Raw genomic sequence first — 26,155 nt, 5'->3', positions numbered from 1 at the left:
GAAGACGGGGCCCGAGGCTCGAGGAGGGAGGTGTACGCCGTCCGGGCCTCTCTCTATTTACTGCTGCCCTTCCCTAGACTCATGTAGGCGCTAGATCCAGCTCCTTTGCTTCCCCCCCTATATTTATTCTGTGCAATAACCTATATATCCGTGTATATATACTCCAGCCCCTATGAGCCCTCCTGCTCGTGCCGCTGCTGCATTGCACTTTTTCTCCTCTGCACCATATACTTTGAAGACCCTCCGGGCTGCAGTGCTTGTTTTCCCCGAGCATCCTTTCCCTTGTTTATTTATTTATTTCCACCCGCAAAGAAAACTTCCAGACTTCTTGTGCTCCGCGTCCTTGGGCCGGGATGGATTTTGAACGCATCTTCAGTGACTTCGGGCCCTGCAGCCGGCAGGAGATGGCGGGGGTGTCCTGCGCCCCCCACGCGGCCAGGGGTCTCTTCCGGACCCAGTCTGGAGGGGCCGTGTCCCCGGTCACCAACCTGACCCTCAACCTCGACAAGCTGGGCGGCCTGGGCAGGTAAGGACGGCGCCTCCCCAACCTCTGCTTCATCCCTCTCTTTTCTGCCCTCTACCCTGCTTCTTCCGCACTGCCCTGTCTCTGCCCCCCTCCTCCACCGGCTGCACCCCTCAGCCCAGTTCTGCACCCACTTAGGGGTTTGTTTCTGCTCAGGCCTTCTTCGGGCCCTGCCTGTCCTTTGTTAGGCGTGCATGTTCGTTGCAACCTCGGTTTGTGGCTGCGGAAACCCATGGCCCTGGAAAGGAACTGCTTGTTGTGTGTGCAAAACAGGCCTTACACATACCCTGCATCTCCTACAGCGGGCCTCGCACTCTGACTTGCGCCCAGGCCCCCTCCCCATTGCATTTGTTTCTGCATTTTGCCCCTTCCTTAGATTTGCACAGTGGGCCTCTCTCTAGTCACTTAATTGCTAGAAAATGTGCATGTTGTGTTATTTGTGTATCACCCACTTCAATAATTCAACACGTATGCTTTTTTGGTGTGTTTTATGAACAAATAGGCAATGCCACGTATACTTTACTACGTTTCCTAAATGTGAACTTTGGAGTATAAGTTACTTTCAGTTACCAAGGTTATGAAGTTGTGTTTTACACTATTGCCAAATACTCACTTTTGTTTCTGCACTAGTGAGCTTCGTCCTGCCAGAAGTCTGCCTGCGTGCCATGCTCATTTCCCAGACGCGGTGGGATGGCACCCCTTTTCTCTCTTAAGGCTTGTGGGTCAGAAGTATTGTATTCACACCCGTTGTGACTGTGCTTTGTTTTCTACACTAGTGATCTTTCGTGGGGGGCATCGCAGCCTCTGACGGTGTATGGTCATTTCCCAGTCGCGGTGGGATGGCAGGCTCCTCCTGCACCCCCTCTTCTCTTAGTACATACACGTATCTGATGAGGCCGTGTTTCGTTTTTTACTAGTGATCTAAGCTAGAAGGGCAGTGAATGCTTTCTCTGCTGCGGTCATTTCCCATTACCATCTGCGGGAAGAGGCCTGGGGTGGCAGGCTCTTACAACCCAACCCCCCTTTCCCTCAAGGGTTATGCCCGGGGGCAAGCGAGGCTGTTTAGTTTCACACTAGTGATCTTTGCCAGTAGGGCAGTGCATCCTCTGTGCTACGGTGGGGTGGCAGGCTCATACGCCCCCTCTCCCCTCACTCGTGTTATTACACTAACACACCGTGTGAGGCTGTGTTTGTTTCACACCAGTGACCTTTGCCAGGAGGGCAGTGCGTCCTCTGTGTGCTGTGGTCATTTCCTAGCTGCGGTGGGGTGCCAGGCTCCAGCACCCCCACTTCCCCCACAAGGGTTATGGGTGCATGACAGCCACTCACGGGCTGTGGATCGTTTTGTGATCTTTGCCAGGAGGGCACTGCTGCCTCAGCCTTCCCCCTGGGGTGCCCGGTTCATTCCCACCTGGTGCCCGCCGGCAGCGCGTGGGCAGCGGGGGACGCCGCATCCCCTCTCATCTTCTCAGGATTATGGTCCAGGCCCTGGGGCCCTCAGACGGAGTCCCCACGCCACTTGAGCCGCACTGAAGGGGGGAAGGGTGATTTATGCACGAGCCTGGGGGGCTGTGACACAACAGCTGTGCTGGTGGCGGGCTCCCAGGCTCATTACCATGGGGCAGATTACAGCCCATCGGGGAGGTGGGGGCGGGGGCATTGTGCTGGGGTTCACAGCTTGGGACCAGCAAATGTGTGCATCGGCGCCATCATGTGCGCAGGGTGTCACCCCACCAATTATCAGACTCCCGCGCGAATAAGAGGAAAATGTGTTACTGAACAGGGTGCAGGAATAATAATGAGCCGACGGGGGTTTGGCCCCGCAAGCACAGCCAGATAAAATGTTATTGCAACAAGTGTGCGGGTGAACTCGCGTTTGGTGCTTCAGCGCGAAGGCCAAGTTCAAGGGTAAAACTAACCTGGGACGTCCCTGCGTGATGCCTTGCAGATGGCATGTTCCCGACCGACGCAGCTACCCACGAGACAACTCAGGGGGTTAATGCCCTGGTCCATGACACATTAATGTACATGTGTACATATGTGTCTGTGTGCGAGTGTAGCAATAGCACATTATGCAGTGTAGAGGTCCATTGCTGTATTTCATGTATAAAATTATGGGCGAACAAGCCACGATTGCCTTGTCCAAGGTCACACACTTTGGAGACAACCGGTATCAAAACTTATGCTGGCGACCTAAAATGTAGCCACTCGGCCGTATGTACAGCCTGAAAGCCACATACGCCATGAAACTCACATACACATGAAAGCAGCAAACTAGACTTTATTTTCCAAAGCGCAAACCGGGCCCAAGTGCTTTCCGCTGTCGAACCGCACCCCCTGTGATGCTTTGGCTCCCTGTCGTCAATTGGCTGCCTCGCTCGGGTGTTGTCATTTAAAGGGAGCTCCGGGTTAGCGCTTTCTTTGCCGCCCCCCCGTGGCGGAGTCGTGTAATAACAATAATACCTTGAGGGTTGCCCCACCCCTCTCCTTGTCTGACTTGAACCGAGTGTATACGTGCCAATATCTCGGCCCAGGGTTGAAGGTTCATCGGGGGCAAAAAAAAATGCAATTTATTAAAGAGAATGTATGTGCACATCCTGCACGAATAACACACTCCACATCCTGCAGGAGTAATGAACCCCAGCCACACTCCTCTCGGGTGGTGATGCCATATGAAGTGCGCCCTGTACCAGACGTGTGGGTCTCGCTGCTGTACTGCGCGAAAAGAAAAACATTCTCCAGTGAGGCGTGTATTTCATATCAGAACTTGGAAAACGCGAGTTCGGAATATGTAACATTGGGGGCCCGGAAGTAGTCGCTAAAAAATGGGCGCTTGAAAGGATAATGTGCAAGTAGGAGCTTTCCAACAACCTGTAGCTGAGGCTGGGGAGACAGACTGCAGTTGAGAGATATACACGTACATATCCAGGGATACCTGCTTGGTCCCTGCACTAACTGCACTCACTGTAGCTTCGATAGCTATTTGTTGGGGCCCATACAGCCTCTCATCACTCTAAGGTCGATACGAGTGCCATCTTCAATTGGAAAATGCAGTCCACGTTTTTCTAAACTCGGGCCCTGCCTAGTCACTGCAAGAGCAGATTAACAAAAGTATCTATAAGTACTGGAAGTGGTACTGCAGAAGTACTATTACACGTGCTCCTTGTGGACCTGGTCCTGAAACGTCTTATTGTACACGTGCAGTGCGGGTGGGTTCTGTCTCCCCCCAGCCCCTTTTATTTACATTTTAGTTGGTTTGCGGCCAGTTAAAAGATGCTCGCCAGAGTACGTGGAAAAATACTACGGTAACGCTACTTCACATGCGCCCCTGTACATGTCTGGTGTATATGGTGGACAGGGTAAGAGGGCCCCTGGGTGGGCATGGCACCTCAGCTCTGCTATCACACCCCTCTGAGCTGCTAATTAACAAGGCACAGCCTTGGCTGGGGTAATCAGGACTCCTTGTGGAAGCTCGTTTTTTAGGACGTCCCTTTTTGTAAATGGTTTCCCTTCAGATTTATTGTAAATTTCGCGAAAACCTGGAATGGCCCATTGTACAGAATGCTCCATTAGATCGAGAAACAATGCTGGGCGTATAAGCAGGACTCCTTTTATGTCCAAGGATGGACATACCACATTCTGAGCATTTCCTGATCAAGAAATAGTTTCAGGGGCAGAAGGATAACCCCATATCACCCCACCAGCCTCCACTGGGGCTGCCCTGGCGCCTGGCACCATCACCGGCGCCTCATGGGACACTTTGGCTCATCATATTTCTGAGGGGTGGGATGCTAAGCACAAATACCCATGGCATATCGATTCTGCTGACGCGATAGCTACAGGTTTCAAGTGACAAATCAATTTTTTGCCAATAAATAAATAAAAGCCTGGCCGCCTCGCGGCCTGGTGCCCACCTGTGATGGTCCAGGCTGATGGGAGAACCGACCAATCACTGAGGCTGGGTGAAGGCCACCCTGGGATGGGAGCTGCTCCCAGACACACGAGCCTAGCCCGGGAGCAGAAGAGAATGGGGGCTGTGAACATGGTGGTTTCAGCAGTTATAGACCCTGGTGGACTATCTGGCTATCGACATCCTAAATGTGTTTTAATTGTATTATAACAAAGCCATGGGTTCTTGGTACTATATTGCACAGCTCAGTGGGAGTCTTAGCCCCATCAGGTTGAGTTGGCACCTGCGCTTTGTACCTTGGAGTGGGGGGGGGGGGGTGTCAGGTACCTGTGGGTTCCTCTGCTTCCGGGGTCTGGTGTACAGAGCCTACCTTCAGTTCTGTGGCCTCTCTCTGTTACAGGCCCATCACTGCGGGATCTGCACACCCAGGCTCACAGAAGCCTCGCTCAGACACCTGTATATGCCCATCGCAGCAGGATGTTATCTCGCACCGATAATCCCCCCGATAACATCCTTTGTGTTTGTGACAAAGCGTGTGGCCTTGGTCCCTGGGTCTGGGGCTTGACTCCACAGCCGGCCCGGCTCCACCAGGCATTGCAGGGATGAGCTACCCTGATCTGCAGCCGTACAGTGAAATGTCACTCTGTCCTCTCGTTTTCAGCAACTCTCTCTCGTCTTGCTTTCAGTGACACGGTCTCTCATCTTGCTTTGTGATAATCTCTACTCTTGATTTCATTGGCACGCCTTTTTTCCTCTTGCTTTCAGGAGCATTCTTTTTTCCCTTGCTTTCAGTGGCATTCTTTTTTTTTCCCTTGCTTTCAGTGGCATTCTTTTTTTTCCCTTGCTTTCAGTTACATTCTTTTTTCCCCCTTGCTTTCATTGACATTCTTTTTTCCCTTGCTTTCAGTGACATTCTTTTTTTTCCCTTGCTTTCAGTGACATTATTTTTTCCCTTGCTTTCAGTGACATTTTTTCCTTTTGCTTTCGTGCCATTCTTTTATTCTCTTGCTTTCAGTGACAATCCTTTTCTCTTGCTTTCAGTGACATTCTTCTCTTGCTTTCAGTGACGTTATTTCTTCTCTTGCTTTCAGTGACACCCCAAAGAGACGAGCGGCGATGCCCTTCCGGAGGGAGAGCTCGCTGCTGTCGCGGACGTCCTCTTCGGACTCCTCCGACTCAGGTGAGTACCAGACTCCGAGTCTCCACGTCGCTCTCCTGGAATGCGTGCAACGATGCATGTGTGATCTTGGCAGTACTCGAGGCGCTCTGTTTGTTGCATTCTGTTGGTGCTGCCGGACCTGAAAGTGTAGTTTCCTGCAAACGCAGGCCATTTCATCTGGGGTTAAACCCAGACCCCCGGTATTGGGGCATAGCGTACCCTACCCCCTTAGCTACTTCACCCTAGGCTGGAAAGGAGCGCTCAGGGGCGTGCTTTGGCGCGTACACGTGGAAGGCCCTCTGCAGTGGTGTGTGCTGTGAGTCGAGAACCAGGAGACCCTGAGTTAGGGGCACGTGACTTTTTGGTGACATTGCATTATATTGTATTGCACCGACGGTGGCTGTAGGCAATGCCTCAGTAGTGGTACCCAGGCACATAGTTTTTAATAGGAACACGTTATCAGTTCCTCGAGTGATGCTCAGCACAGGGGCGTCAGTGTGTCTGTCACTGGCGTGTGCACGGTGCAAGAGGCAGGTCACGTGTGCTGGATGCAGGTACCTGCAGGCGGCTCTAGGTATGTAAAACATCTCCGGCATCCTTTGGGAGTGAGCGCGCCTCCTTGAGTCACTGCTTGAAAGCTGCAGCGTGGGTGTCTTTAAGGTGTGTTTGTGGTTCGAGGCTGGTTGTAGAGATGGTATCTTCGGATCCGGGGGTGGCGGGTTTGCTGCTGACCTTGGGTGTGGCTAGCTCGACCACTGCGCATGCGTGCCAGAAGCCTAGCAGTTAACTCCATGTTTGCTTTATTAGCACCGTGAAAATAGGTGTATTTCTGGGAGCCCTTGTTGCACCAGTCATGCCATTACACGCTTTGGGAGAGACCTGGCATTGTCCTTGTTCAGAGCCCGCTTGACCTTGTGTTTACAGCCGTTTTATTACCACTTTATAGTGGTGACTTACTATGGACCCTGTCTGGGATCAGGGCTATGTGTTAAGCAGAACGGGCATTAACAGTGAACAGCAGCCCTTGCCATCACCCTGTGTGTGGGCACTTCCGCAGCATGTGTGCCAGCATCTGTGGTGGAGCCAACGTGTGAAATGCCTCGCAAGAGTTTGGGTATCCCTGGTGCTGTTCTCTTTATGGTATCCAGTGTTGGTGCAGCCATGGTGTGTGCATGCCTGCTTCTCTCGGAGTAGGTGCCCGAAATGTGCCCACCCTGCTGCGTCTTTTTTTTTGGGGGGGGGGTGAATGTGCATGACATCTTTCTGTTACCATTTAAGGTGCCACCCAGTACCCGAGTAGCCCTGATGTTGCCCCCTCCATTGGCACCCGGTGTGCTGTGCCCCTCATTACAGGGGGTTGGTTGAAAGTGAATGGCATGGGGTTATTACCCTGTAAGATGACACTCAGCCCATGGGTAGCCACGTTTGTTGCCTCTCCATTGGCACCCAGTGTTAGAGCAGGCCGTTGTACCCAGTGTGCCTGTCCCTCGATGCAGGGGGGTGGTTGAAAATGAATGGCATGGGGTTGTTATCCTGTAAGGTGGCACTCAGTACCTGGGTATCCACGTTGTTGCCTCTCCATTGGCACCCAGTGTGAGGGCAGACCGTTGTACCCAGCGTGCTGCGTGCGCCCCTCTTCAGGGGATGGTTGTAAGTGAGTGGCATGGGGGTTGTTACCTGTTTTCCGAAGCATGCTGAGGTTGCACTTGTCTGTCTGCTCAGGTTTCTGCATGGATTCGCCCAGCCCGCTGGACCCTCTGGAAATTGAGGAAACGTAAGTGACACATTCATCCTTCTGCCTGATTACACGTTTTACACCCACTTAGGATACAATTATAGCGCGGCCTGTGCCTGTGGTTGAGAACCCCTTTACCAGGTGCCAACGTGCCTTACTGCTCTGTAGGACACAGAAGTAGATGAGGGAGGGGGGTTGCGGGAGGGGTACAACGTACCTGAGGTTTAAACAGATCATTACTCTACTTACCTTTCGATATTCTGGGGGACACCAAAAAAAAACAGTGGTATGCGTATGTGACTTTCATGTGTGGGGGTGGGATGTCACAAGCTTGTAAAAAGCAGTTTACACAAATGTTTGATGGACTCGCAGCCCTCCTGGGGTCAGTGTCTCAACACCCTAGATGTAGCTTGAAGAGGCCAGCTATACAATACGTTGTTGTGAGGTCACCCCCGGCCTTCTGCCACAGGAATGAGCCTTGGCAGCTGCAAGCAGGGGCAGCTGTCTGCTCCATTGCTGTCCAGACCCTGCGCTCAGCTGTCCTTGCCGAGAGGCTGCCAGGACACACGCTCAGCAGGCCCGGACCGCCTGGTTCAGAGGAGGCCTTTAATGTGTAGAAAGGCCCGACTGTTCTCTGACTGCTCTGTGGCCCGGGGGATGCTTGGATCTGGGGACTGCTTCCCGCTTGGCCGGCTCTGCACACATTTCACATAGAGAAGGCGCTTTGTTGGGTTTGCCTGCAAGGTCTGCACGTGCAAGCAGCCAGTCCCAAGGTGCGTGAAGATAGGTGCCTGTTCCTTCTCATTTCTTTCATCCAACCACTCGATCACCTTTCCTCTGGATACACCTTCCACAACTTAACTTTCTCATGTTCAGGAAACTGCTCAAAACTTAGCTTTAATTATCTCTCCCCTGTACTTTCTGTTTGAGGCTCTGCACCGTCTGGGTCGCGTCTCTTTTAGGAGCACATAGCACCTCGATACCCCCGCGGATTTGTTTGGCGCTATATAAATCATCCTAGCATAACTTGGGAACGTGCCTTAGAGAAGAGTGAGGTTAGTCCAACAGAGTGGCATATGTCCCACTTAAATCGTACTCATTTTATCTAGATTGGAAGCATAAAACAAGATGATGGCCCTGCCAATATTCGAACAACTGGCTTGCAGAATGTTTTTAAAGACATATTATTGCATCAGCACTTCACTCCTTGGCTATCCAATGGTTGTTGCCATGTTTTACACCTCCTAACGGTAGGTTAGATGGGCTGTAGCTTACTGTGCCCACTACAGAGGTCTGTGCCTAACCTGGTGTACCCCAGGTTGGCCTCGAGGGTGCACTTTGAACCCAGCACGTGCTGGAGGCTGAAGCAAGGGCTTTAGCTAGGTGTAGGGCACAGCCGCGGGAATTGTGCGGCAGCCATGACTACATTATGCGGCAAGAAAAGGCAAATAATTCGACCCAGTGTGGCGTTTTGTGATTGTATTACTGCACATGTTAACACCGTCTGGGCAAAAGTTTCACCTCATTAGTGCCAGGTGAGCATCAAATATTGTAATAAGCAAGTTCCAGGCGGCCAGTCAGCATTTGCACAGGGCCTCCCACTGCACCGCAGTACTTCGCTGTGATTCTAGTAACTTTGATCGGTTTTATTTAAATCTGTACATTACGCAGCAGATTATATTATGTGGCAAATGCGGCATTTTCATAATTGTGAGGAAAACTCCACAGCCCTGGAATCTGATATTTCCAACGGCCCCGGTTTATGAACAGACATCACATGCAGACATTTGAAAGTTGCGCGCTTTGTCTCCAGCGGGTGTGTCAGTTGTAGTTTGAGATTACACAAGCGTATCGCAGAGTAAAAACGCCCAAGCCCTGTAGGTGTTGTGGCAAAAGGTAAACATTTCTCTCGCGAGACAGACACGAATATTAGGTCAGGTTGGGCCGGAGTTTGAACTTGTAACTGATTCGTTTCTGTGTGCCCGGCCTGCTCATTCAGACGTTCATAATTTGAATTTTTAGGCCTGGCCAAGTGATCCTTCCGTGTTTGCTGTCCACACCTGTGCGATGCAGTCTGTTTGCATGTTCACAACTGCAGAGGACCCACGATAGGTTGTATTGTGTGACAGGACGGAAAACATCTGAATCGTGCGCATTGTGAGCTGCGCCTATAGCAAACTGGTAGATAAAGGTGGCCTAGCGGCCACTGTGTGTCATGCAGTTTCTAAGCGCTGGGTCAGCGCTTAGAAATCGCATGCGTGTTGTGGCCTCTGTTTTTAAGGATTTTGGTGGCCTCACAGAAAAGGGTCTAGTGCGGTCTGTCTGGAAGAACAGCCTGGTGTAGCGCCTCTGTGCAAACCAGTTCGCCTTTGTGCGCTGTTTCCGGATTGAAGTGCTGGTTGCATGCCTTCGTGGGGTCCTCACATGGCTCATCGCATCCCAGCTTGGCAGCAGAACATGCTGCTATTTTTATCCATCTGTTGCAGTTGCCAAAACTCACTCCTAGAAATTATAGGGTGTCTTTCCGCGAGAGCAGGACAGGACACTCACTCCACATTGCGCCCCTGAACGCGCACAAAAGGAGTTAACTTGCCCTATTGATCAACAGTGAAATCCATGTCCTGGCTATGGAGGGACATTATGTCAGTCTGAGAAATATGCATCCACTTTCTCTGGGGGCGGTGAGATCACTGCCAGATTTAACGTGCTCCATTAAGAGAAATGTTTATGGTTATTATTTGCATTCTACGTGCATTAAACCGTGTCAAGGCAAACATGACTTTTAATCTTAGCACCCGAGGCTGCACCAGCAGATATTTCGACTGATTAAATTAGTTTTTGCACACCAGAAGAAGCCATTGATAAATTCTAGGTGCAGCTTAACTGGTTCCTCGTGTTAGTAATATAACAGGAGGGTCTGCTTATTTCGCACGTTATTTTTTATAGATAAATAGATCGAAAGATAGACCGAAAGATAGATAGACAGAGTTTAAAGAGGCAAATATGCGTGCATATATTTAGTAGGTATATGTATGTGTATTCAATAAGTCAGAGTCAGCCTATGCAACTCGGTAAATCAATGCATTAATTGGATCATGTTTTCATTCATCCATTTATTCAAGCCTCTTCTAGGCGCAGGGGCCTGTTCGTAGCCTCGTGCGCACTGCATGTCTCGGGCCAGAGATCCCCGGATTGTGTGTATGAAAGATGCTGGTAGCACTTTATGATTGAATAAACAGGGCGTCGCCGCAGCTAATGAAGCCTTGTTAAAGGTGAGTGGAGGCGACAGGTGCCTCCCCACCTGCTGGACCAGTTTATGGCACCGGAGCCCTCAAAGGTCCCCCGGCTCCGACGCAGGATGGGCGGCGGCAGATGGCGCACAACACGGGCCCAGGCGCCCATTCACAACTCCCGCCTAAAATCACAAAGTGCATCTGTCCGGATTCCTCTGCCGCTCTAGGAGCTAGAATTACCAAACAGTTTTTAAAAGCCGGGTCAGGGGGCGGGGTTTGCATTCCACCAGACCAAAGAGCCCTTTTGTTCGAGGAATAATCTTTTTCTTCTCCCTTTTCTGGGCGCTGGGGTAATTGGCGGGTAGGGCACGCTTCCCATCTGCCGCTGGCCGGGAGGTGGGGGCGAGGGGACGCTGCACGTGCTGCTCAGTGAGGCCCCCTCCCGCGGGGCTCAATGGCTCTTTTCTCCTCAGACATCACCCCCTTTTGTGGTGCCACACTTGTCCCTTCCCGGGCCAGCAGACAGCTGCGGGGGGGCGGGGATGGAGGGGGGGGGGCATGATGCCTCCATTGGGCATATGGGGCCCCGCAGCAGCACAGGCCTTGATATTTGCATACAGGTGGAGGGCGCCGGGCCCGGCTGCCATGGCGACCACCCGGCCCCCTTTATTGGAGAGGGCTTTTTTTGTGCAACCCTAGTTTGTTTTTTCAAGATTTCTGAAAACATTCAAAGACCCAATTATCGTTTTTTTGTGTCGGGGTCTGCGTCCCACATCCTATCTGGAACAGCTGGGGAGCAGGCCTTGGTCACTTGTGCCCAGACCACCGCAGGGCCTGCCAAAGACGTGATTTCGCCGTCGGACAAACGTGCATCACTTGGTACCCAGGAGAAAGACAGATTTTTTTTTCTCCATTTTCAGATAGTAGCATAATGAGCGACCACATTTGAAGCATTATCAGGAAGGCACAAGTAGAACTGTTACAAATGGCATCACCTGGGTTGAAGTATGGACACCTGAACTACTTGGAACTAGTCTGTAGTGTCTTATGTTAGATATTACGCCGTTCAGACACATTTTCAAATTATCTCTGGGGAATGTCTGCTTTCTGTATAGAATGTATCCAAAGATAGATGATTTAATGCGCCATTTACCCTACTTTGGATATGTAAAATAGTGCCTCCCGCAGAACAAAGCGAGCACATTAGGGGGTGGAATGATACACCAAACGGCCACTAGCAGTGAAAGAACCAATACTCCTGGTTGCAGCCAAAACCCACTCTGTATATTTAAAAAAATTGCAACAATAGGTATTGCAGACAGCTGTGCTGTGAAAGCAGAGCTAAAAAGTAGTACAAATAAACAAGTGAGAGGGATTTGGAAGGGGAGGGGGTGGCAGAGCATGGCAAAGCCAACAAATCAATGGCATTTACAGTTAGTGTTCTAAGAATGTTTTTGAACCACAGTTAGGAATGTGGCCGGGGATCACACCAGGTTCTCAGTTTTATGTAGCAAAGGATTTACCATTTGCTCTCTTAGCACAATGCCATGCTGCACATTTTTTGAGTGTTCAATATTTTGTCATTTTTACAAACGCCAATACTCTCTGCACAAAGATCTTACTGCATTAGTAACAGTTCAACAACCACATAAATAAGCAAATGAAAAATGTACAGTTAACCTTCTGAAAGGCCTCCCACTGCGTGCAAACACGTCGCCACATTTATGGTAAATTTTCATCCGTTTGAGCTAGAAACAATTTTTTGGGGTTAAATTCTGCAGATTATGCAGTAAATGATGCATTATGTGGCAAATATCGCAAAGCCAAAACTGCACAATAGGCTGCAGCCGCAGAAGCGCATAATACCAGTGGCCCTGCATCTCACCTGCATATTGGCATTCGTAGGGTACATTTTAAACAGAGTATACTTTTTTGTGAACCTAATTATACAGGAGATTTCATGTGTTACAGGGGTGTGTGTGCGTGCCCTTGTGTGTGTGTGTGTGTGTGTGTGTGCGCATGTGTGGTCGTCCATTTGTTTCATATTATGAACCTTAAATGCTGTAGTGAGCCATGGGAAAGTTTGGCAGTATTGTATTTTTAGGAGACTTAAAAACCTAAAAGGATCACTCTCAACAGTCAGACATACACATTTATGTTAAATGTACCCCCATAACACAAATATATTTTGCTGCCAGAGGTGACGAAGATGCCATCTTTAACTCATTCTTTTTTTCATTGCAGTTTTGAAACAGCACTTCTTGAAACTGTTCCAGTTGCAAAAGAGTAAGCTTCCCTTGTCTTCTGTTAACGTATGCATATGATTTCTTGCATGTAGGGAGGGCCGTAATGCTTATTTTCAGTGTCTCTCAGGGGTGATAGGTCTTGTGCACCCCCTCGTGGGTGATAGGTCGTATGTGAGCCTCATGGATGGGAGGTCGTATGTGAGCCTCACAGGTGTTAAGTCGTCTGTGGCTCTCATGGGTGCCTGGTACCAGGGCCTCTGTTTGCAGAAACTGCTCCTGCGATCTCTCCTAAAGCCTCAAGCGCTCTTTAGAGATACCTGGGAGATCCCAAGCCCTGCCAACAAGGAGTCTAGCCCAAACTACTTCATGATGGGAATTTTACCCATATTGATATTTTGGAAACAGAATGGCTACTTTGAAAAAAATGTATTTTAACGTTAGAGTGAAGTTGCAAATATAAAACACGCCTGGGAAACCGTTGCTATTTTTGAGGTTGCCTTTTCTATGTATCAGACTCCACCCACCTCAAATAACATTTAGGGCTCATAATGCCCGTTCACGCTTCTGCAGTCTCAAAGGCTGATTAAACCAGTGTGAAACCGTACTCTGAAGTATTGCTTCCATCGTATGGACCTATTTTTTGGGTCACCAGGCCCTTTCAGTCCTGTGACCTTGTTCATAGTACCTGGTTTGGTGGGATTACTGTAAAAAGAGGATGAATGTGGTTTGTATCCAGCATGAACTCCCATCTTACAGTCAAAACCTCGTTAATGTGCATGAACATGTTATTGATGGTAATCCACTAATGTATGTCCCTCCCTTGACTTTTCAGCAGCAAGTGCCCCATCAGAAGAATAAATTCCCTTCCGGTAAGTTTGTTTACATGCTTTCAGAGTTCTTGCACTTTGCACAGCCCTGTGTTGACATGGTTTAATAGTAAACGTGTACACATCGTTTTTTGTATTCGAAAATGCATCTTGTGAGCAGGACATGGAAGGTGGTGCAATTTCCCAGCATACAATAAGTTTTCAAAAATCTCAGTAGCCTTTGCACCACGTGCAAGGAGTATGTTCCTCTCTCCCAACTGCACAGTGACCTCTTTAAAAAAGGCAGTCATGACATCTTTTAATGTTTACACTGGCGTATAGTTGTTATGCAGAAAAATATATCAAGTAAGAAACCTGCTTAATTCAAACAAGTAGTACCAGATTGTCAGATAGCAATGGCATATTTCCTTATGCAGCTGTGTGAGCTGATGCCCCTAACTATTATACATCAAAAAAAGTTTCAAAATAAAAATGTGAATCTGCTCTTAGAGACTGGAAAGATCTTATAAAATTGAGTAAGACTGATAAAAATATTTATGAGACAAAGTAGAGTTCATTAGGCTTCCAGTTCAAGAAAAGCTCCTTAAGACTGTCTCAAATGAATCCATTCTGATATTAATTCTCATTAAACTTACCACAGACCCAAAAACATGTCATTACAGATACACGTGTCTGGCCTTGCCAGCTTTTAAACTATTTGCATGTAAGCATGTTATATGCACTGTGTTGCAACAACTGTATAGATTTAATCGCATTATGGAATTGTTTTACTTGGACTGCTAGCCATGTGCTCTGTGCGTTCATAGTCTGATAAAAGCCTCCATCCTTTCACTTTTTCCTGGATGTCATTAAGGTAGCCCTGTACATGTGACTGTTCAGCATTTCTCTGTGTCCTATAAGACGTTCTACAGTACCATTAATGAATGCTAATTATTGTGCTTTGTCTTTACAGGTCACACTACTGGGCTCCAGTCCTGTCCTCAGAAACCTCTCCAACTCGTCTGATTTCTCTCGGGCCACAGAGAGGGCTCCTGTACCTTGCGACAAAGAAAATGTAAGTGTCGACCTGCATCTGCTTCTTCTAGAAACGTGATCCATTTCTTGACTGTTTAAATTAGGCACAACAAACTCTCTGTCGATAAAATATCACAAACAGACTTTTAAATAAAATGTTGATGTGCTGGTTTGGAAATGCGAAGAGCATTAGAAGCAAAATATAAAAAAAAAAAAAAAAAAATGCTGAGTTTGTACTTTTGGATCCACAGTTTAGTAACATGGATTATCTGTGATTTCTAAAGGAGGTTTTTATATTTAAGAAGCCATCTTCACGTCCAATTCCAAGAGTCCGCCATTGCTCATTTGAGGATCAGAAGGACATTTTTGCCCAAAGACCAAATTCAGCGCCTGCTCTCATGGTAAGTGTTGCCCCCTGTCTGGAGAATAAGAGTTTCCATTATATGTGTCCTACAGTCAATTTCACTTCACTAGCCGCATAATTTATAAATTCATTTATTTGTAACTTCTAGCTTACGCTTCCTCATTTCCCACCCAAAAACATTTCCGTTGGTCTTGACAATCAAGTTACACAGCTGGTTGGTGCTGTTTTTAATTTTGTCTTGATCATCTTACCTCCCAGTGTCTCACCCCGGAGAAGGAAGATCAGGAGGTGGACAACGAGAGCCCTGTGTTCCTCCGCCGCTCCTCCTTGGTGTTCTCACCCAACAAAGACGAGGACGATGGATTCATGGACATCATGCACGAGGAACCCTTGAAGGTGAGTGGCATATCTGAATCCAGGGTGCTCTCCATCATTTCACACAAGATTTGGTAGATCACTGCAAATCACACAAATTGTACCTTATTGTTGGTTGTATGTCAGAATATGAATACCACAAATATGATCAAACATAAATACTGAGGCCTAAAATATTCCAAAAATATTTTCACTGACAAAATGCATATCTGTTGTGGTGAGGTTGCCTGCAAAATGTATAATCCCACTTTAGCTAGAAACCCGTTTTTGCCAAAATAAAGAGCACATCGGGTCTCAATTAATTAATTGGTGGTTTTTATGTCATGTTTATAAAATACTGTATAGTTGCAAGCAATTTATAAAAGGATGCTAATGAAAATGTACTTGGCCTTATGACAGAAGTAAAAAAATAGAAGGCCTGTTTGTGAAAGGTTATGCAAAGTTGATCCAAACGTTCCTTGTGCTTGTTCATTAAACTGTCTTTTTCTCCCCCAGAATAACACCAACCTTCCATCCGGGATGGAGAACCTGCTGACAGCCCCCCTCGTTCGGACTCAAGAATCTGAAACGGTGAGTGTCTTAAAAAGGATTAGAGTTGGGTGGACGATGGTTGATTGGTAGGGTGGATACTGAAAAGCAGCAAGACATGAGTGAACCAGTTTCATAAACGCTGCTCTGGGAGTAATTGATGGTGGATTTATGTAATTTCAGCCAAAATATGTTTGAGCTCCATTTTACCAGTAAATTGCATATCGTCATCAGAACATTCAGGAGTTTTGAGCCAGTCCATTGCTTGTATTTGGTTGGCTTGTTACTCTTGTTTGCCTGCTTCTTATTTGCGTCCAAGCTTGTCAGATTTGTTTGTCCCTCCCATGGAGCATAACCTCTTCACTGTCTCCTGACTGACTGGCTTCTATGCTTTCATTGCTTGCTTTTCTAGTGCTACTATTTTATTTTGAAAGTGCATGTTTTCCAGCATATCCCTTGTGGACTTCTCTGCTCCTGCTGAGTGTGGCGTGTTTTGCAGCATGAATCTTTTCTTTTTATTCCACCATCTAGTGGTTTGTGTTCCTGTCTGTTGCCAGTGTGCTCCTCCCCACCCCTCCATGTTGTGCTCACCCTTGATTGCTTCCTTTTGCTGCTTTCTTACCCATTACTTTTGCTTCCCTTCCACACCTTGTGTTGTCTACCACCACACGCTCTGTTGTTTCCCCGACATATGCTCTCCTGCTTCTTCCATCCCCTGGCCTCCATGTTGCCTCCCCCCAATTGCGCCCTCTTGTCTCTATCTTTGCTTCTCACCCTGCCAACCTAACCCTGTGTTGTTTCCCTCCAGACGCATCCTCCTTTCATCCCTATTGCTTCTCCTTCCCACCCAGGCCATACTTGTTATTTCCACCCCCTCCTGGCCTGCACGCACCAGCAGTTTTTTCCACTCCTTGTGTTGCTTCCTTCACCCCACTATCCACGTTTCTTCACCCCCACCTACGTTCCTCATGTTGCTTCCTCTCGAAAATAAAGGCTACCTATGATTTTAGGGTCGAGCCTGCGTTGCATGCGCTTGCGCATGCGTATCGCAGCGAGACGCTTTAGTTATTAGAAAAGGGCTCGGAGCCCTGTTGACTTCATGTCAGTGTGTTTGATTGGTTCGTGGGCTTGCCTAGTAAAATCTGCTTGCTTTCATTAGTGGAAGGCATGCCCACGTCATGCCTTTTCCGGTGGTTAGCCCTCCTCGAGCGCAGTGACCAAGTACAGAAAACATTAGAGGCTCGCTGTTTTCTGTCGGATCGTGGACTACTTTTTCTCTATTTTCCCAGCGCGATTTCGCTTGGCAGAAGTCAATCGCTTACACAGTTAATTTCACTTTTTTACGTACATAAAACGTACATATTTTGCCGATAGATGAAAAGTCGGGTAAGGAGTTTACAACACAATCGGCTCTAACATGAGCAAACGCGAGACCCGTTGCATTGGAAATGCTTGTTTTAATTAGTGATCCAAAAATGCTTACATCATTCTGTAGGCATGCATGATGCTACTGCCGTAACATGTCTTTTAAAAAAAATTTAAAAAATGCTGAACAGCATTGCTGTACACACCAAGGCTAAGAACTATTTGCAAAGTCAGTAGGCCCCAAAAGCGTGCCCTTTTGGCTTTGCCAATGCTTGTTACCCTCCAGGTTGAGAAGTGTGTGATTTCCGGTGAGGAAGGGGTCAGATGCCGCCTTCTCGTGCTAGGTCTGGCCCCATAGCTTATGTAAAACGTTCAGCACAGCATTACTGTTTTCGGGATTCCTGCACAAAGAGGCCTCTATTTTGGGTGCGCGACCCTAAATAATGTGCCCATAATGCACGCCTTCTGAGCAGCGCTCTACAAGGGGGCGCCTGTCCTACTTCCCACGTTCTGTTAATGGCGCCTTCTGCATTGTACGTCACGCCTGCGCTGTAAACGCGCGAAAACAAAGAACTGCGTCATAACCATGGCTGAACCCCGTCCTAAGGCTACAGTGGCTGGAATAGTCCATAAATGTTGCAGTGAATGATTCCAATTCAGCGAGGACAGTTCAAGTTATTTGGGCTTTCCCAGCCACCGTACTGTGCCCTGCAGCCTGACCCTGTGGCCGGGCACGGGGGCACAGTTGGAGCTGCCCAGGAGGGGTGTTCACATACTGATGTTACTCGGTAGCAGACGACTGCTGCTGGGAGGAGGCTATAATTGGTGTTTACAGGGAGCAGCGGGGAAGGTGTCTCCCATCAGATTAGAAATGTTTATCTTTAACAACCTGACGGAGAGGTTAGTGGTGCGGCCCGCCTCATCCCACCCCCTTCCTCGGCACATGAACCTGCCCTCCCCGAGGCGTCCGATTCTTTGTACTGTCAGACTTGGTCTCAGTCAATGGAATATCATAGAAAGCAACAAACAAGAACTAAGCAATATAATGACACCTTCGCGTCATGTCTATGCTATAAAACAGCCACAAAATAAAAAACACTACATTCGTGCAGCTATATATGTGATGCAACAAACAGAAGAGCCGTGGGCAGTATTTAAATAACGAGATCTATGAGTCTGTGGGAATGGAGGACTCGGTATTGAAATATAAATTTATAAGTTATACTTTATGTTTAATTATTAATTAATAACATAGCCGGAGGTCACCAGGCAGGTGAGCCCTGCATCCTGATTGGTTTAGATTTTGCAATCTGGTAATGCAGAGGCCTGTGGTGTAAACGTGCCAAGAACATGTTTTCGTGCTTCCACACAGTTAAGAAAGGCATGTTGAAAGGCAAGTTTAACTTTTCCCATTCCAACAGTAGGCCCCTATTTCGTAAGCTAAGAGCTTATTGGCGTCTAAGCCAGTGTAGTCTCGAGGTTGAGGTATCACACGTTTGTGCATGACTTTGCATGGTACCCTAAGGGTGAGCTTTTTCATTGTGTCGTTTGGGTCCGAATTACTTGTATGGAATACCATAGAAAACTACAAGCAAGATGGCTCAACTTGATTTTTGAAATTAGAACTGATTGTTGGGAGGAAAAAGAAAATTACCATATGAGGCTTGTGCTGCCAGCAGAATTCATTACATTTGCATGCCTTCTAGGGGAACTGTTGGCCTAAGATAGCGAGCAAATAGTTATTCATCTTTGCAATCACAGGTTGGAATTCTAGCAAGTTGTCTTCGCCTTTAACCTTTCCATGGTCAATGAACTGAGCACGAAATAATGAAAGTACGAAATTAGTATGATACTGCTCATTATTAGTAGCTCTTTGGAGCTGTGCCATTGCAGGAGCTGTAGGTTAGTGCCGCATATGTACTTCCGGTGCCGAATCCTTTTTACTTTGTTGCATATGGCCTATGTGTCTATTCCTGTCAATGGTGTTACAATCTGTGTTTTGATGCAAGTCTTATCTTATGTCCCTGCAGGATCTAATTATCCGGAGCAAATGCCGCCGTCTCTTCCGTTCGCCCTCCATGCCATGCAGGGTGATCCGGCCTATCTTGAAAAGGCTGGACCGGCCCGAGGATGACAACACACCTGTGAAACACAAGCGAAGGAAGAGTCTCTTAGGCGTAGCCATCGAAGAAGCGGTGGAGAAAGAAGAACCGGTGAGTAGTGGTAGGGGCAATCGGGGAGGATATGTTGTCTTTTAGCCGCATCACGGTTTTTGCAACTACGAAGTTTTTTGGCTAAATCAATGACTGATCCAGAAGCTAAAAGTTGTAATCGTGGCTTTACTACATAGCCTAATTGAGTGATCCGTGGGAAATCAATCTTCCCTCTGTGCCTTCTTTTCCTTGTCTAAAAAAAAACTCGGATGCCCCTTTTAAGCACTTTATAAAATGTGGACTTCTAAAATACATTTTACGATGATACCTATGGATTTGGCAGTTCTGTGACATGACACTGGTTATTTTGTCACCTTACTGGCCAGCTAGATTACCTGGAAGGCTATTAAAAATTCATTAAATACTAATTTAAAGTGCATGCTTGCAACTAAATTTAAAATACATTCTCTTTTTGTTAAAGGCTCAGGCCTCGATGAGAGAAAAGTTGGTCCTAGACATTTACTGGCACGATTCTAACTTCTTTGCATTTCTTATTTCAGAAAAGCAGACTGTGCAGATCAAAGTCTTTATGCGGTGATGAAATTGAAAACATCCTGGACGGTGATCAGCGGGAGCTCATTGGTGATTTCTCAAAGGTAGAGGAGCAAGCACACACAGTCACACGTTTTGAGACAAAAAGAAATGAATGTTTTACAATGGCCTTCTGGGGTGTTAACTTTATTGTCTGTTTTCCTTTAGGCCTATGTTCTGAAGACCATCGAAGGCAAACATCAGGATCTTAAGTACATCTCTCCTGAAATGGTAGGCATCTGCGGGTTTACTCTGCACTCTTTTTGTGACTGCTAGCTGCATGCATCTTAATTGAAGATTGTTTAGTGACTGAAGTATTTACTTGGATGGAGGCGTCATATAAAAAGCTGTAACCTGGCTCCATAGCATGAGGGTGACTTACAGACAATCCTGCTTTTCCACCACCAGCACTAAGCAGGCTATAGCCTGTCGGGGAAAATAAAACTACAAATCCCAGCAAGCCTAGTGGTGCTCCCTTAAAAATTGGACTATCAGAAAGGAGATCCTCACGACACAGGCTCAGCTGAGAAACGTGAGACTGGGTAGATCAGAAGCTTTCCACAACAATGCCTAGCTGCTGCCAACAGCTCTCTTACTACAGAATGGAAGCCTTTTGAGATTAGAGATGTAGGAAGGAGGCACTTTACAGCTAACCAAGTGATGCATGTTGAAAACTAATCGTCCTCAAGAAGTTATTGTCAGTTTATTTCGGAGTGCGGGAGATTAAAAGAGGGCAAACTTCACCTAACCAGCAGCCTCTTGCTTGGATAGGCACGTAGGACCAGTGAATGACTGAATTATTGTGCATTGTCCAGTCTCTGGAGTGTAGACACCAACCATACAGCGCTTTAGTAGTTAGTACTAAAGATTGAATGGAATGAGAATTTGTCCTTGTCCTCCAGTTCCCCTCAGCAGCAATATTAGTAGGCGCCAAAAAAGTAGAGGACAGCCAAATGCATCACCGGTGTCTTTTCTTATACAATTGAGCAAACCTCGTGCAATTACATGCATCTACTGTGTTAACATTGCAGATTTCATTTTTCTACTAGATGATGGCTGTTCTGAATGGGAAATTTAAGAGCCTTGTGGAGCGGTGCGTGGTCATCGACTGCCGGTATCCATACGAATACGAAGGCGGCCACATTAAGGTAATACTTTTTTTTAAACTGCTCTGTGCCTCGTGAGTTTTTTTTAGTGAATCATATTGTACACTTTGGCCAATCAATTCTGATTTAATCAAAAGTGCTCTGAAGACCAGTAGCCTGCATCTACCTTCCTCCGTGTTAAAATTACAAGCTGATGGCAATAGTGAGTTTTCCACAAATATTCACTACGACTTTGCCTTACTACTCATCAGAATAGCTCACTACCATTCTTGTTTATAGCCAGGTAGCCACCACTGTTCTAATGTACTGCCTCTCCTCATATCTTTGTGCAGCGTCTCTAATGTGCTTGTTCCTTACAAATGCACATAATCAGAATTGGGTAAGACATGTCTTACCTGAGCTAACAGTCCCATTTGATGGCCTACAGTTTTTAGAAACTGAAGACGGCTTGTGTTTTTCACTGTTTGCATTGTTCATCTTGTTGAGTTGACTTAACCTGGAGTTTGTGTCTCCTTAGGGCGCAGTGAATCTTCCCATGGAACAGGATGTGGAGGAGTACTTGTTGAAAAAGCCAATTGTTCCAGTCAATGTAGAGAAGCGAGTTATCCTAATCTTTCACTGCGAATTTTCCTCCGAAAGAGGACCCCGAATGTAAGTATCGTTCACTTTTTAGAGGGTATCGCAGGGGTGTGATTGTAGAGAAGTGGCCCAGGGCTCATCTTTGTCCTTGGTAGCATTTAGTCGTGAAGGCAAAAGTGCAAATATTTATAATGCTTACTCTCCCAGTCTCACAAAGTCGTGATCAAGTGGGCAGGATTCCTGGGTACACAGTCAGTAGTGACACAGTTACCCCCCATCTCCCTCTGCACATGCTCTAAGTGTACCTCGAGTTTGGGCAGGAACTGAGATGGTCAGCTAATCTTGTTTAAAACCCCTCTACAGACAGAAGTCTGTTGGAAATACCTATATATCTGTTCTTTTAAGAATTGTTCGAATGTAAAATTTATCAAAGAAACTTTGGTTAGATTTCTTCGAATTTTAAGCATCAAAATCAAGAATTATACAAGCACGTGAAGTCATTGCGCTAGGTGTGCATTGCTTCAGTTGGTAGTTCGATGCTGTTAAAAATATCTGAACTCGGGTGGGACAAGAGTGGAAAATTGTGTGCCTTGGGAGTTGGGACCAGTGCCCAAAATGCATCAGCCCCACTTAATTCTTTCCTGAGTGTAAGTTGACTTGCACCAATGCCAGGTCCTTGCAGCACTTACACACCTGCAAAGGTGGCCATATTCAGCCTGGTCACCTTCAACTCTTTTCATGGATGTGTAGAATGGAGCTACTAAAAAACATGCAACAATTTGACCCTTGTTTAATGAAAGTGAGTTGGGATGGAGCGTGACAGTTATTAGTTAAAATCAAATAAAGTTGATGCTGTACCAGCATGCTGTAGTAAGATACTTAACAGATACTTAACATCCTCTGTTTTGCAGGTGTCGCTTTGTCCGTGAAAAAGACCGGATGCGCAATGAGTACCCCAGCCTCCATTACCCAGAGCTTTATGTCTTGAAAGGCGGATATAAGGATTTCTTCCCAAAGTTCCAAGTAAGGACCTCTCATACAGTTTTCTTTCTCCCTCTCCCTGTGATTTATGGGTGGTGCGGTGGTTGCAGGCCAGACAGTACCTTTCATCTCACCCCAGGGCCAGGAATAGGCTGGAATCTCCACTTTAGTGAGTTTATGGGTGTGAAAAAACATGAATATGTTGGTAAATAGCAAAGATATAGTAGTCCACTCGGAAAGCAAGTTTCTGAATGTTTAGGAATGCAGGTTGGTCTTCTGGCTAATTGCACATTTGTAATGCAAATAGTTCACTCAGATTAGGCATACAACAGGCCGGAGCTGTAACTGGAATGAAGTATGAGGCAAGTACTTTTCAATAGAACATTGCCACCAGGTTGCATGGAATGAGGATGGGTAGCTGCGGAGCAATCACAGCAATGGCACCGCATGAATCAATGAAAGCAGACTGCTATGGCCCGCCCTTCGCGTCGGAGCCAATCCCAACCAGAACTGTTTGAAATGCTCACAAACACCATAAGGCAACCTCTTACTGGCACCTAACAAAACCATGGTTGCGCCGTATTTACAATATGGTGCACCATGGCGGTCGTTAGCACAACAGCTTCAACATTTTTCACACTATTGTGGCGCTTGGCTACACTAGCATAAAAAATGTTGGCGCTAGTGCAGCAAAGCACAAAGAGGCCCATTGAAGAAAATGGGTGTGGCATTTTAACACCCGCTCTGAGCAGGTGTTAAAAGTGACGGAAAAATGGCGCAGTGAAATGCAAATTTCACTGCGCCATTTTTTCAGGCCTCCCCGTGTCGGAACGAGCCCCCCCCCCCCCTACTTTGCATACATTATGCCTGATGCAGGAATAATGTAGCACAATGGGTAACAGAGTGGCACAATGCATGCATTGCACCACTTTGTAAATATGGCGCGGGGAAATTGCCTCCTGAACGCCACATTAGCGTAAACAAAATGACGCTAGTGTGGCGCAATGGGCTTGTAAATATGTCCCTTAATGATTTAAAAAGATGGGGGCCCAAAGTGGGAATGCCATGTTGTACGTGCTTTTTATTTATGGGTGAACTCGGAATGGTGTAATGCTCTGATATTGCCACACAATTATGCAAACGTTTTGTAACCCGCTAACTTCTGTCTATCGTCATAGTGTGACTTTCTCCCACTATTTTGATTTTATTAACTCCCGTGTGTGCCTCTTTCTCAGATACACTGTGAACCACAAGCCTACCGGCCCATGTACCACGAAGAATTCAAGGAAGAACTGAAGACGTTCCGGGCCAAGAGCAGAACCTGGGCCGGTGAAAAAAGCAAGCGAGAGCTGTACAACAGGCTCAAGCATTTATGAGGAGCAGACCCACCAGTACCTGCCAAAAACACTTGCTCTAAAAACACTTTCTAGGATGGGGCTGGCCCCACACTGCCATTCCGCGACCACTACTGTGGAACTAACTAATTTCTTGAGACAGCAGTTTGAAAGACATTTGCTGTGGGCTGGACCCTATGGCAAGAGTCCGTTTTCATTTTCCACTCGGCCATTTTTGTGCAGAAGGCCCTTCGTGAGAGATCTGAATGTGGTTGTTCACATATGACAACAGGAACCTGGGCAAAACTCAACAATGTGTGCATGTCAAGACTGCTGTGTGTGCTGTATCGCTTTAAACGTCCACCGCCTCAAGTGGTCCAAATACAACATGGAAGTACCATTAAAAAACATGTGACACTGCCTGTTCTGTTTAGGCCAATACCTGCCACACTGCTGTTCCGTTTCTTCTTCCAGTGCAACAGAAAATCTGCTCCAGAAGTTTGGGAAATCATTTCAAGGGACTTTGATGGTCTGACACACACTATACGTGCTGTTCTCCAGAATGATAAAAATAAATACTTCTCCCTTTTGCCAGTAACACAATATAGTGATTTTCAGAGATTATTGCAAATTGAATTATGGAAGATGCTGATTTCCTTAAGTACCTACATTACAAAATAATATTATTAGGAGAAAGAGGAGTGTTAACAATACAAGCTGAAATTTGTATTTGCCTTCTTAAAAAATCACAACTTGTGGAAGAGTTCCTGTAGCCACCCAGTGGACAATTTTGAATTTTGTCGAAAGATTGATTTAATGCCAATTTATTTATATTATTTATTCCCTGGCGGCAGAGGTCTGGTTTCTTGGGTCTAGGTAGTACGAATCCTAGTTTCGTAAGGCGAGGAAAGAGGAATCGGACATTGTGTTCTTGCTATGACAGTGACGGGGAATTTCTAGTTTCCTTGGGCTGCGCTAGAGGATTCTGATTGCTTCAGTCGACCAGGAAAAGGGATGTCAGTTCGTGATGGTTAGGGATGCACAAACCTTCCATGGGAGGGGGACAGGCCTTAAGTTCCCATGAACCTTAGATTCTAGCACAGGTAATCCTGCTGGATCTTAGAAGCTGGAGACGTGGAAGGCTAAACAAGGAAATCACTATGTCAAGGAACTTTTTATAACATTTAACCAACATCATGACTACACACCATAACCCCCCTCCCTATCTGCATTATGAAGATTTGTGTGACCAAGGCCCAGTTTGTTGTGTCACTGCTATATGGTGTTGCAGCACAGAAATCAGAGTGCAACATATTTACATACTTCCCCTATATGGCTGCTTCTTCAGACATCCACTATAAAGCACTTGAAATATTTTGCCTCTACCTAGCGAGGCAGCCATTATTCTTGTAAACAGAACTAATGAATCAGAAATTGTTTAGAATGCATGTGTTCTGTCTGCAAACCAATTTTTTTGAACGGAGTGCAGGGAATATTTTTATATGTTTTTATACTTTAAATATATAAATGTAAAAGACCATTCAATACTATTATACTATTTCTGCAATGTGTTAAACATGTTATCATAGTATGTGGGTGTGAAAAAAAAATGAAAAAGGATAAAAGTTTATTACAAAGAATATTGTTAAGAATTGTTTCATCAGTTAGGTTCGAATGTACAGTATGTTAGGAAATCAAAGTATATTGCAATCAGATGCATTGCAATTGGGTGATTTTGTTTGTATTTATTTAAGGAGCTTCGTGCTTTGCCCATGTATTGCTTCGAGTTTTACAGTCACTTTTATTAAGACATTATTTTTACTGCCCGGTGTTGGGCGTGATGATATTGTTAGTCCTTATTCTTGAAACAAAATATCACCCACCCAAATATATTGTGTCCCTGTTAGTTATGTTGCTTTTACGTGTTTGTGTAGGTGCACCTTTGAATGAAGAACAGATCTTGTGTCGCATTGTAACACACCAGGGGTGATGTACGATTGGATTCCGATGTTGTGCATTTTATTTGTGTTGCATGATTTGTGTGCTTTGAAATTTTGGGAATGCAGTGCCAAGAACAGCCTTTGCCCTCCGTTATGCCACAGGGAGGAAATAAACTGCCCTGTCAACCGTAA

At 46.6% G+C, this 26,155-nt stretch overlaps 1 protein-coding gene across 3 annotated transcripts; it reads left to right on the top strand.

Annotated features, from left to right (window-relative positions):
- CDC25B (cell division cycle 25B) lies at window positions 1–26,155 on the top strand. Of its 3 annotated transcripts, none has more exons than XM_069205126.1 (16): window positions 1–526; window positions 5,525–5,613; window positions 7,315–7,366; window positions 12,805–12,846; window positions 13,639–13,675; window positions 14,586–14,687; window positions 14,950–15,048; window positions 15,270–15,407; window positions 15,882–15,956; window positions 19,310–19,492; window positions 19,993–20,088; window positions 20,192–20,254; window positions 21,073–21,171; window positions 21,647–21,780; window positions 22,620–22,731; window positions 23,925–26,155. In XM_069205126.1, exons 1-16 carry the CDS (start codon window positions 354–356, stop codon window positions 24,063–24,065), a joined length of 1,635 nt encoding a protein of 544 aa, XP_069061227.1. In that variant the 5' UTR covers window positions 1–353; the 3' UTR covers window positions 24,066–26,155. The 3 variants fall into 3 exon arrangements, with proteins under 3 accessions (XP_069061227.1, XP_069061211.1, XP_069061219.1); XM_069205110.1 differs by having other exon boundaries at window positions 14,932–15,048; XM_069205118.1 differs by having other exon boundaries at window positions 218–526; window positions 13,642–13,675; window positions 14,932–15,048.

Source organism: Pleurodeles waltl, chromosome 1_2 (assembly GCF_031143425.1).
Source record: "Pleurodeles waltl isolate 20211129_DDA chromosome 1_2, aPleWal1.hap1.20221129, whole genome shotgun sequence".
Classification (NCBI taxonomy): Eukaryota; Metazoa; Chordata; class Amphibia; order Caudata; family Salamandridae; genus Pleurodeles; species Pleurodeles waltl.
Note: the sequence above shows the minus strand (reverse complement) of the source record. Positions and strands in the feature narration are given on the sequence as shown.

What these genes read in the sequence shown, in the direction of transcription:
- CDC25B (XM_069205110.1), top strand. Translation starts at nt 354, where the DNA reads ATGGATTTTGAACGCATCTTCAGTGACTTCGGGCCCTGCAGCCGGCAG. An exon ending in TACCTTGCGACAAAGAAAAT is followed by an intron (nt 14,688 to 14,931) that starts GTAAGTGTCGAC and finishes TGATTTCTAAAG; the next exon opens with GAGGTTTTTATATTTAAGAA. An exon ending in AGTACATCTCTCCTGAAATG is followed by an intron (nt 20,255 to 21,072) that starts GTAGGCATCTGC and finishes TTTTTCTACTAG; the next exon opens with ATGATGGCTGTTCTGAATGG.